Source organism: Choloepus didactylus, chromosome 5 (genome assembly GCF_015220235.1).
Source record: "Choloepus didactylus isolate mChoDid1 chromosome 5, mChoDid1.pri, whole genome shotgun sequence".
NCBI lineage: Eukaryota > Metazoa > Chordata > Mammalia > Pilosa > Megalonychidae > Choloepus > Choloepus didactylus.
Window position 1 is genome coordinate 107,579,261 of NC_051311.1, and position 13,042 is coordinate 107,592,302.

The 13,042-nt window shown below is 36.2% G+C and overlaps 1 protein-coding gene across 5 annotated transcripts in view; it reads left to right on the forward strand.

The window, feature by feature from the left end:
• Positions 1 to 13,042, forward strand: part of CDK14 (cyclin dependent kinase 14) — a 678,858-nt gene that overhangs the window by 236,734 nt on the left and 429,082 nt on the right. For all 5 annotated transcript variants that reach the window (XM_037836624.1, XM_037836622.1, XM_037836621.1 and 2 more), the window contains one exon: positions 3,709 to 3,788. In XM_037836624.1, coding sequence (XP_037692552.1) covers positions 3,709 to 3,788 — 80 coding nt within the window. The remainder of the gene's footprint in view (positions 1 to 3,708; positions 3,789 to 13,042) is intronic.

The following is a 13,042-nucleotide window of genomic DNA, read 5'->3' on the forward strand; positions in this document are numbered from 1 at the left end:
TGTTAATGAGTCAGTAGCTTGGTATGTCAAGTGTTTCAATCCATACTCAAGTTTTATAAAACATACTCAACCAAAGTAGTACGTTAGGAAATTTCATATCCCCCTGACCCCCACCACCCCAAGGGCACTTTTTCCAAAGCTTAAGCCAATGACTTGACATTTTTACTTGGCTTTAAAAACTAGAGGATTCAGTAGTGGATGAGTGTCTAGACATGTAGAGAAAAACTAATTAAGTAAGGAGAAAGTCACAATGACTCTTAGGTTAAAAGAGCAATTTGATAATCAATATGATTCTTAATGGGAAACCAATGAAGCAACTGGAGAGGAGGGAGATACTGATTAGTGGTCTGTGCTCAGATTGTTAAAGGGTAGTGAGTGTTTTGAAACATGTCTTTTGGGTGCAAAAAGGGTAACTAAGAAAACATTCCGTAAATTTTACAACTTTAAAGCAATAAAAACTTTAATGTATCTGTATGCATCCTAAACAAAGAGACTGCACCTTTAATTTGAAAAAAGAACAGCAATATTTAATCCAGACCATAAGAAGATATTAAAAATTTTATAAAATTTTGGAATTTCTGGAAACTAAATTTTATACATCTTTCTTGACTTATCTTACATTTATGAGGAGAGATGTCAGTATCTTAAAAGTATCAATATTCATTCAATAAAATATTTTGAGAGACTACACTATGCCAGGCAAGTTTTAGGTACTGGGCATATGTCAGTGAACAAAACAGAAGAAAAGTTCTTTCTCTCCTTGTGATTATATTCTAGTATGGATTTTAAGGCAAGTTTTAGTTTCATATGACATAGTATATAAAATCTCAATGCCGTTAGCTATTGTGATTATTATAAATATTATTAAAATTATTATAAATTACTATAAATATAGAAATTAACACTTGGAAGTTTGATTTTATAGAGAATTATGTTTCAGAATCAGAATTCCATGGAACTGGATAATGTTCTTATAAGTGATAACCATATAAAATGTGACTGTTGAAAAATTTTCAGCATAAAAATAATGTGAATTAGATTGTCCATGAGATAATGTAGAGTTGTTCCATCTTTAGTTGTATTTAAAGAGTGGTAATTCAGTGAATGGTTTGTCTCCCATCAATAAAGGAGGGGGGTTGGTTAAATTAAGTACACTTCACCCATATAAAGGAATGCTGTATGATCTTTCAAAAGCAAGAGACGGTTTTACAGGACAATTACAGTGTCATCATCTGAGAACATACAATCTTCAGAAACATGAGATCCCTGTATTCCAGAATTCAGTTCAGGGTATATACAAGTTAATGACTACAGGGGACATGGAAAACCTTTGTGGGAAGAAGAGTGTGTGTGTGTGTGTGTGTGTGTGTGTGTGTGTGTGTTTATGTTTATGGACAAGGGGAAAATATCTGTAAATTGTGGGGAAAATTCCAGTCAGCTCTTGGAATCAGCAACTGCCTCCTTGGGGAGCCTGTGTTGAGTTCAACTGGCCTGAGAAAAATTTGTGCAGATGTCAGCACTGACTGCATCCCAGCCTCCAGCCCTTCCAAAGGCTTACGACCATCCTCAAGGACAAAGTGAAGGGTGCAATGTGCAGTCTCCAGCTGTATCTGGGTACCCAGAGCATAACCAGGGTTAGAAAAATCAAGACAATGAACTCAGGAGAACAGAGTTGCAGAGTTGCAGAGGCAAAATCCAGCAGGCCTGTCCTCCCAGTGGAAACAGAAAGGAAAAATAATAAAAACAACACAACTCCTAATCTTGAGGAAGATGGCACATTGTAGAGCCTCATGATCAGATGCTCTTATGTGATTATTATAACCAATAATATGTTTGAACAGTCAGTTCCATGAGGCTGTTCCATGAAGCCATCCATCACTAGGATGGCTTGGCTGTGATTAATGCCTTTTGGGTTTTGTGTCTGTTGCAGTTTGAGGGCAAACATAGTCCAACTAGATGTAGTTTTTATAAGAAACTTTAAAAATCTTTATTTCAACCTCAGGTACTGGATTCCCTGGGCCACCTAAGTTCTTTTTGCTGGTTCCTTAACCTCTAAAGATCTTTGGTAGCAATTAAATTGCAAAAAGAAAGCATTTTTGACCCATCAGATTGTTAAAATCGAAAGTTGATAACATATAAGATAGATGAAGGCGAACAGGCACTTTCGTTGTTCAGAAGTATAAACCTTGAGGTAGGGCACTTTGTCAGTATTCATCAAAATTTGAAATGCACACCCCATTTGACTTTAAAATTCCACTTACAGGAATTTTTCTTACAGACATTTTTTCATGTGAATTAAATGACACACAAGAATATTCATTGCAACATTATAGTAGCAAAAAACAGGGAACAAGCTCAATGCCCATCAATAAAGGAGGGGGGTTGGTTAAATTAAGTCCACTTCACCCACACAAAGGAATGCTGTATGATCTTTCAAAAGCAAGAGACGGTTTTTGGTGAATTTTTAAGGAAAAGTCACTAAAATACATGAAGTGACAAAAACAATATTCGGTGCACTCTGTATGGTATACTACTATTGTGTGTAGATATACTTGTATATATGCACCCACACACAGGCATACACTGTATACATCTGGATGTATATACCAACAAGCGTAAGTGGTGATCTCAGAAGACTAGCTGGGTGGCTAGAAGAGGGTGTGGCAGGGAGTTTTTCTTCCTGTCAAATACATTCTTATACATATTACATTTTTATGATGTGCTTGTTTTACTTATTCATTAAGCAAACAAACAAATGCTCAGGTGTGACTGTGGTTCAGTAATTTTCTTTTGGTATGGTAGGAGTATATTGGGAGGAATGAAGTTATTTCAGGATATTTGTTTTCCCCATTTCTTTGCTTTGTTTTGTTTGGAAACGTTTTTTTATTTGATAAATAAAGTAATTTTAAAATAAAAACAAAAAAACAAATAAATAAACCAAATAAAGTGTTGCTAGTCCTAGTACAGTTAGAAAATAGACTGCTCGAAGAGAAGTAGGTATATCTTTATAGATTGTCATGTCTTCGTTGACAGAATTGACTCTGGATGAAAAGTTATCTCCATGGTACAATATTATTTTTAATTAAGCTGACATACAATTAGAGTATGCCTGGAAGAACCATTTGGATAGGTCACGTGTAATCTTTTAATAGTAAAACATACATAACTTTATTTTGATAATATAATATAAAACCCAAGTAAACCAAAACTAATTTTAGTTGGCTCTAGTGAAAGAGAGAAAGAGAGAGAGAGAGATATGAATGTCAAGTTTCTGTCCTTTGGGACAGCCGTCAACTAAAGTCAGGAAGATGAAGACCTTTCAGCAAATGCAACAAAGAGTTATTGGAGAATCAAGGGGAGTTATTTTGACTGCTTGTTTTTTAATTATTTGAGAATAATTGATGAAGCATGGTAATTTTGTTAAGTTCTAGTTTCATTCCAGAAAGAACATAAAGTGAATGAGAGAATTTCAGTTAAATCTTGGACTATGCAAATGTGAATATTTAAAATGTGCATATTTAAAGTGTGACTATTTATGATGATGACATAGAATTCCCAGCCTTACTGAAATTAATCTTGTTATAGTGGAATAATTGAGTCGTTGACATTTTCAGTGCAAAAGTGCATACAATTTAAATTGTAAGGAAGAAAATAGAACCATAGTGGGAACACGGATTTGCTTCTCATCTTTCCTTTTGTTTCTCCCAGGGTAAATGGGAAATTGGTAGCACTGAAGGTGATCAGACTGCAGGAAGAAGAAGGCACACCTTTCACAGCTATCAGGGAAGGTAGGCACTTATGCTTGGTATTTTTGTCTTTGTGGTTGTATGATATCCATAGCTGTTTAAATAATGTATACCTCTGCTTATGCTGAGTTGTTAAGTTACTTGGTTATATCTGTCATGGAATGTGTAAACTGAAATGTAAATATCAATACCTCTTGGAATCATATGAAGTCATGCTAAATAAAACACCACCATTCCTCTGTATACTCAGATGTGGGGAAAATACTGCTCTGTAATGATGATAAGGCGATCACTACACAGTTATTTGAGGAGTTTTGTATATCTGATTTTCTTTGCATAGCTCCTAAGATGCATAGCATTAAATACATATTGGTCTAACATTACTCTATATTCATGACTTTTAAGGAAGAGCCTTAAAATTGTGGGTGAGGGGATCATGCTATCTTATTAATCATTTGTATTTCTTCTTTCTTGATTTATTAATTCCTATCTTTTACTGTATTTTTCTATTGGTTTTTCTTAATTATTGATTTATAAAACTCTTTATATGTTAAAATCTTTTATGTTATAATATTTTCTTCCATTCTGATTTCCAAAATTTCCCTTTATAATGTAGGTGTTTTTTATATATGTTTTTAATCTTGATGAAATAAAATTGTTTTATCTTTCTGTTTGTTAATGTTTCTCTAATACAATGGAATCAAATATTTTCTTTTATTAGTGGGAACTTGCTAGTAAGCACTTTAGAAATTTTAGGATCAATAACTTTTTCTCTATTACATTTTTAAAAGTACAAATTATCTTGACATAAGACCAGTTTAGTTTTGCATTGAAGGAATCACAGGTACTTGTTCTGCCGATCTACTACAAGATAACTATCAGTGTTGATCTAAATGTAGTGTCTCCAGTCGTATTTATTTCCCACAGCTATCATTTTGATTTATACTTATTTTCTTGAAATCTCCTTTCTATTTCCATTTTCTCACTTCTCATTCTCCTTTTCATCTCACTTCAGTTTGTTATCTAGTAAAACTGTTCTCATTAAGTTCACCAGTAACCTCTTTATTGCTAAATCAAATAGAAACCTCTGTGTCTTTATTTTACTCAACCTTTCAGCAGATGGTACATAGTTGAAACATTCTTTTCTGTGACACCAGATTTTCCAAGTAGGTAGGTTTTTCTCTTTCTGTTGTGCTGCCTCTTTCTCTTGTCCTTCTCTAAATTTTAGGGATGGTCAGGGCAGGGAACGGCCTTCTTTTCTCTGCTGGCACTCTTTCCTAGGTGAGTCCATCCATTTCCGTGAGTTTAAATAGCAGCTATAAGCTACTACACATTTATCTCTTTGGCTATGATCCTATTGTCCATTCTCATATATCCATCTGCCTACTTGGCATCTCCTCTCGAATCCAGCAATATGGAAAAAGGATAATATATCACAACCAAGTGGAGTTTATCCCAGGAATGCAAAGGTACTTAAACATTCAGTAATCAGTCAAGGTGTAACAATCATCTCAACTTAAAACATCCAAAGTGGAACTCATGGTTCCCCAAACCCCACCACAAACCAAGCCATTTTCTCCCAGTGTCAGTAATGGCAGCACTCAGTGCCCTTCTTCCTCAAATCTAGCCCATGAACAGGTCCTGTTGGTTAATCCTTTTTTTTTTTTTTTTTTTTTTTTTTGTTTATGCTTTCATTTTTTTTTTATCTTCATTTTATTGAGATATATTCATATACCACGCAGTCATACAAAACAAATCGTACTTTCGATTGTTCACAGTACCATTACATAGTTGTACATTCATCACCTAAATCAATCCCTGACACCTTCATTAGCACACACACAAGAATAACAAGAATAATAATTAGAGTGAAAAAGAGCAATTGAAGTAAAAAAGAACACTGGGTACCTTTGTCTGTTTGTTTCCTTCCCCTATTTTTCTACTCATCCATCCATAAACTAGACAAAGTGGAGTGTGGTCCTTATGGCTTTCCCAATCCCCTTGTCACCCCTCATAAGCTACATTTTTATACAACTGTCTTAGAGATTCATGGGTTCTGGGTTGTAGTTTGATAGTTTCAGGTATCCACCACCAGCTACCCAAATTCTTTAGAACCTAAAAAGGGTTGGTTACTTCTTTAAAAGGTACCTGAAATCTGTCACTTTCTCTCTCCTCACTGCCACTTCCAGCCCAGGGCATCATCAGTTCTTGCTTGGACTTTGCAATAGCTTCTTAATTGCACTTCCCATTTCTTTTATTTTCCTACTGCCTCTCCTCCATGCTATAACAAATACATTAATTTTATAAAACTTAATCATACAGTGTCACTGCCTTTATTTTAAAAGCCTCACTTTCAAGTCCTGTATGACCAGTTTTCCTTCAAACATGGCGTAGAATTTCTGATCTCAGGGATTTTATACATGCTACCCTAGAATGTCCTCCCTACCTCTTCACATATGTCAAGTATTAATTCAAATGACCTCTCTTTGGAGAAGTTTCCTTTGAGCATCCTATCTAAAATAGCAGCAAACCTTCATTTCACCTTCCTTTACTTGCTGTGCCACTACCCTGTTTATTTCCTTTGTAGTTCTTACTGGAATCTGAATTAATTATTTTCTCTCCTTCCTATTAGTTATAATCTTAGTGAGATCAGGGTCCTTGTCTGATTGTTCAGCATCTAGTCTGGTAATCATTCTATATTTGTTGAGTGACTTGCTGAACATCATTGAGCCAGATTCTGTAAATATGACAGGGTATTAGACAGACTCTCTGCCCTCAAGGAACCTGCCTAATGGGTGGGAGATGGAACAAATGGATAATAAGTTGAAGAATAATATGAGGTGACATATGATGGCCACACCATTCCTAAAAGATAGTAAGTTCTAATGAAATTCCTCCATTAATGAAGGTAAAGTTTCAGCTGGGCCTTGAATTTGTCATAAGATAGATAAACAGAGAAGAGTAGATTGAGGGAGAAGGTGCCTTCCAAACAGGAATAGAAAAGGAACCGATTGCACGAAGCCCAGTGCCTTTGCCAAGTGCAGTGAACAGGAATAGTTTGTAGAAGAAATTCTCAGTTGGTAGGGATGGAAGGGTGGTGCCTTAGTTTTCAAGGGCTGCTATGACAAATACCACAGGCTGGTTGGCTTAAACCACAGGAACTTATTGTCTCACAATTTTGGAAGCTAGAAGTCCAAAGGTACCCGCAGGCCATGCCTTATCCTGGAGCCTGTAGCATTCTGGTATTGGCTTGCTGGCAATCCCTGGGGCTTCTTGGCTTGTAGATTCATTTCTGTCTCCCTTGCATGGTGATCTCTGCCTCTTTCTCTGACTTTTGCTTCTGTGTCCAGTTTCCTTTGCTAATAAGGATTTCAGGCCTATTGGATTAAGGCCCATCCCCATTCAGTTTGGCCACTCTTTAAATAAAAGCCATCTTTAAAGTACCCATTTACAAAGGGGTTCACACCCACCAGGCTGGAGTTAGGGCTTGAACATGTCTTTATGGGGTACATGATTCAGTCCTCAACAGGCAGTGTGATGATTCCTCCATGGGAGAGGTATTGTCATTCTCATGATTATACAATGTAACTAGCATTTATTTGGCGGGAACTGGGCATCCTGAGGTACATGGGATGCTGGAATACAGAGTTCAGCAAGCTATAGCCTGGGGACTGCTGCCTGTTTTTATGAACAGTTTTATTGAAACACAGCCACACCCATTGTTTACATATCTCCTTTGGGTGCATTTGCTTTTGTTTGGCCTACAAAACCTAAAGTTTTTGCTATCTAGCCCTTTATAGAAAAAGTTTGCAAATCCCTAATCTGATATAATGAACAATTATCTCATATCCCACAAGCATTTTGAAGTTCCTAGGGGGCATTCATGCAGGTGAAAAACCTGCTTATGTTTTTCTGAGCCTTTAACTTGACTATAGCACATATAAACACAAAATATGTTCTGCACAGATTTAAAATGTCCCATATTTTCCAAGAACAATGTAAAATGAGGGAAAATTGTACTTTGTTTTGCTTAAAATGTTATGTAACTAATGGCGATGCTGCTTGTGTTATGTAAGTCAGTAATGCAAGACCCTGAATCACTCTGCGTTTGTAGTGATAGTCTTCACTCTGATTCTGTATATAGATGCAAGCACCACTCTTTATGGTGACTTCCAGATTACTGACTACTTCTATATTAGGAGACACTATTTTATTGTAAATTTCTTTCCTTTTATTTCTCTTTCGTATTTCAGTTACATATAGATGTACATATATAAATGTTTGAAATAATGTTTGTCCTATTCCCTATGAATTTCATTTCATAATAGTAAAGTCAGCTTTATGACATATTTGTTATCCAAAGAGGGCACTTGGTCTGACAGGACTGAAAACCATTGGTTGAGATGTGACAGTGGTTTCCTCTTGAGGTGTGGAGGAAGGCAAAGTTAAGACTGATGTTGAATTTGATTATGGTAGACCCTGAATATGAACCAGTAGGAGAGGGGTAGGGAGATGCTGGGCCGAGTGGGAAGCAGGAGTAAAATGAAACTTGTCAGCAGGCATGACCTCCAGCAATCCCAGTGTGCGCTGGAATTAACCAACCTAACCTTGCTCTTGGCAATCCTCTGGGTTCTAGTTAAGAGCAAACTTATAAAGATACAGAGGATCCTGTATGGCAGGTGGGTTCCTCAGTGGGAGGTTCAAGGGAAGAAGCATATAGGATCAAATTGAAGTTGTTGTTGATCTGTCTGTTCCCACCAGCTGGACATGAGGCAGGGCCCTTGTGCATTATGGGGCGGGTGTCAAAGCAACATAGGGGAGCTATGAATGCAGTGGATGATAGTCCCATGGATGTCCAGGGCTCATCCTTGACACACTGGGCTCTGGGGCTGGTTGGCAACATGACTTCATTCTAAGCCTTAATATAAGCTTAGGATCTGGCCCAGGGCTGCAGTTGTGTCATGGTATGCAGGGCTGCGTAAATGGATCCTTGTTCTGTGGGATTAGAGAGCTATGGAAGACTTTTGTGCTGGGTGTATTAGGAAGATGAATCTGACATTAGGGCATGATATAGATTGGATAAGGACAAAACTGGAAGCTGAAAAATCATTCAAATTAGTGCAGATTTAAAATAAGGAGGACCTGGGTTTCTGAGAAGACAGTGATAATGACTAACAATGAAACATGTTACACAGAAAGAAATGCCAGAACTAGGTGAAATATTGGTTGTAAAAGATTAAGGAGGGGGAAACATCAATGGTTTTGAGTTTGAATGAGGGCAAAAATGGTGCCATAGAAAGAAATAGTTTCTGATTCCATAGAGAATTGTTTTAATGCTTTACTATTTGAAAGGGATGTTCTTTAATGTAATCTTCACATGAGCCCTTTGAAGGGGATTTTATTTTTTATTGTGCAGAGTTCATGTTCGTTACAGAATTTATGTTATAAATATGGGATTGAGATTCAGACAGATTAGATAACCTGTCTAAGGAGTTGGATCTTGTACGTAGACATTCTTAGATTCCAAAACAGTACCGTACTCACTTTTGGAGTGGTTGATTTGGGTTTAGACATTTTGAGTGCATGAGACATCTATATGAAAATGTCTTCTTGGAGATGTGGGAGTGTAGCTCATGAAAGAGTTTAGCATAGCAGTATATATTTAGCATGGTCCACAAGGAATTGAACAAGTATAAGACTTTTGTGAAGAGAACTTAAAGTGAAAATGGGGAGTTAAGTTGTAAAGTTGTGTAGTGAGGTGGGAACAACCATAGACTTTGGAGTCTGGAAAGCTTGAGTTTTGATCCTGACTTTGTTTTTCAGCACCACACAGTATAAAGCAAGCCACCTAGTAGCTTTTTAGACCCAGTAACTCTACTTGCAGAAAACTGGAGTTGAATTATGCCATCTCTTAGGAACCATCTACTGCTGCATAGTGGTTTTGATTTCCCAAAGAGTCTTTAAACTCAAATTTGTGAATGTTCTGAAGATCAGGGAAGGTTAGAAGAATTATTGAAGCCTGGAGGGACTTATCACAAAATAATCTTGGGTTTTCCTTTGAATAAAATAGGTTTGAGGTTTCATGTGTTTTCTTAATAAAATATGACTTGAGTGATTTTTACTGGCGATAAATGACCCTATTTTAAAAGGAAGAATTTGGTCAGATTTGGTTATTTGTTCCTCTCCTGCCTTCTATCCCTACCTTTCATAGTCTTATTTTTATGCTATTTAGTTGTTCAGGAAACATTATCACCATCACCCAGCTTTCCTGTCTTTTGCTATTAATACTTGTAGAAATACGTGCACAGTAACTCCTCTGTGAATGTAGTGGTAGAGGTTGGACTATTTAAAATAGGGATGGTCGAGACGTAGGATATATTCATTTTAATTTTCCATTGGTAAGGGAGCAGTATGGCTTGTTCAACTGAAATGGGGCAATTGAATTTGAATTTGCCTCTCTTCTCTGTTTTGGTCAATTTCTCATTCATGAGATATCAGCAGTAGGAAGATTTCAAGCTAGAAAAGCAAGATGCACAGTAAAGTAGTTTTCAAGGGGTTGCTTGCCACTTACAGGCTTCCCTGGAAATTTGGATTTTAACACATAATTTTAACCTAAAGTGGAAATACTTGCAAGCAACCGTAATCTTACCTACATTTATATTCAAAGATGGACTTTGAATTTTGTCTCATTGAGCTAGAATACTTAATTTACTGGCTTTATTCAGGTTCAGTAAATCAGACACGTGTCCTCCCAGATTTGCTGGTGCTTTGAAACATACACTGTCTTTGATGGCAGCTTAGAGAAATTAAGTACCAAGTGCTTAGAGCCAGCTTTTTCATTTTAATTTAAATTCCTCGTATGTTATAGTCATGGTTTGTGGTGGTACTGATAAGAGTTCAGGAGAAACAAAAAGGTTTGAAATGGAGTGGAGTAAAATGTCAATAGGACATCTGATCTTTAAGATTGCTTCTAAGTGTGTATGTTTTTACTGTGTGATGTTATATTCCAGATGCCCAAGAAAATTTTGGTTAAGGTTTCCCCAGACAAGGAATAAGGTGAGGGGACCAATTGTCTCCTTCCATGGATTCTTAAATATCTGGTGGGTTTATTAGGTTAGATTATGCTTAAAGAGAAATCTAGATACTCTAATAGGAAACAATTGAAAATTATGATACAAATTTCAACAGGCAATATTTAGGGTATGCTTACATACTATGCATGCATAGCCAGTTCTAGACTCATGTAATTTTCGCAGAACACTCTAAGGTATGTTCTATCCCTATCTCTATTTTCCTTTGAAGAAGTGAGGTATAGAGAGGTTAAATGACTCACCCAATGTCACACAGAATGGTAGGGCTGTATCTGGAATCTTGCTACAGAGCCCACATTGAAATTTTACACTATGTTAGAGAGATTTTAAATGAAGAAATTGGAACTTACATTGTATTTTCTTTTTGTCCAGAGGGTTGCATTATCATCATTTTATTAAGGTAAGCAAAACAGATGGGGACTTGCGAATAAAGTAGGGAAACAAGTGTAGCTTCTGTATAGGAAAAGGAAAGGTCAAAAACAGGAAAGGCAAAATAGGTTCAGCATTGTAGGTAAGGGGAAGTAGGAAACATAGAAAAGAAATTAAAAAGACCCTCTAATGGTAACTGGATAGTATTGGACTCTTCATTTGGATATATTCCTTTTAATACATGACAGAATATTCCCATATGTTTTACTTGCATTTTCTCTTCTTGTCCTCTCTCCATTCTCTCTCTGTGTATCAGAAAATGTCTTACTAAAAACTGAATTTTTTCTTGGTTTATTCCTCAGTTGATTTTCTCACCATTATTTATATTATTAGAATGCTTAGGAAACAGTTTAGATTTCTGATAAGCATTTAGGTATACAGGAGGGAAGAGGTGAATAGTAATTGAAAAGAGAATTAAGAGAAAAGATATTTGGAATATTATTTCAGATATTTGGAAATAAGCTGCTTATAAAAAAATAACAACCATTTAATTGCTAATTTTCAACTGTTTAATTAAAATATTTTAAATAACACAATAAACTAGGTGTGTATATACTTAAGTTATTGATGTTATTTTTATCAGCTTGCCAAAGTTATGAAATATAAAATAAGCCTGATTTTAATTATCATGAAAATTTTTGGTGTTTGAGATATGACATTCATCATCACATCCTTTTAACTTATGTTCTAGTCCCTTAATTTATTTTTGTTGCTTTTTATTAATTGTACCATCTCTTTTTCTTGAATCTGTCTGATATAAATGCTTGTGAAGATAGAATGTTAGCTTTGGTATCTAATTCAATTATAATTCCATCGGTCGTTAACCTAAGTTTTGTTTCCTGAGTTTCATATTTGGGATGTCTGTTCCTTTCTTTAACAGAGATATTTGTCATAATAATACACTGATATCTTCATTGCACCTTCGAAAGGTTAGGAGAAAAATGTACTATTTACTTGTTTCATTTACACTCCTCATTGTTGGTTTTTTTTTTTTTTTTTTTTTTTGCTAAGTTGACTTATATTAAAAAAATGAAAGAATGAGTAAACTTTCAAAAGAATGAGTTTGATTTTGTTCTAAGTTGGCTCTTTTGTTGTTGCTGTTGTTCATTTGTTTTTGTTTTTATTTAAGAAAGTGTTACTCCTACTGAATGATTGACAACTCATTGACGGTGGCCTATGTGGAGACAGATTGGGGCTTTTAGGACAGGGAATATGATTGAGGCATTGGTAATTAGTCAGGGGTAGGAAGCAGGTTGGAAGCTAATGTAATGGAGGCCACCAAGGCTACTAAGTAGATGCAACATAAAAAAGATCTACTTCCACAGTTCTGAAAATTGGTTTCGGGAGTTCAGATGCAATTACTCAAAGATAAAATGTTTTAAATCATGATTAGGACCCCATGTTGTCCTGCAAGTCCTTCTCATCCGGGTAATGCAGTTGAGCAATTATTTAGCTTTTAAGGTCAAATAGCACTTAAATATCTGTTCTCTCTAATATCCTTCCCTGGACAAGATGATTTCTGAATCCTAAACATCTGGGTGCCAGGACACATCTTATCCATCTCACCTTCCCAGTGAAGAGAGGGAAGCTGCCCAAGAGGACTCACACCTTCCATTTTCTCCCTTTTCCCTGACCTGGACTCTGCCACGCTCAGGCCGCTGGAAGCTAAACGGCGAAAATGGGCACAGATGGAAAGAGGGGCTCTTGGTGCATAAACTCCTTCTGTAACAGAATCGGAGGGGAATTGACTGAGGAGGAGGATAGAGGGCAACCATT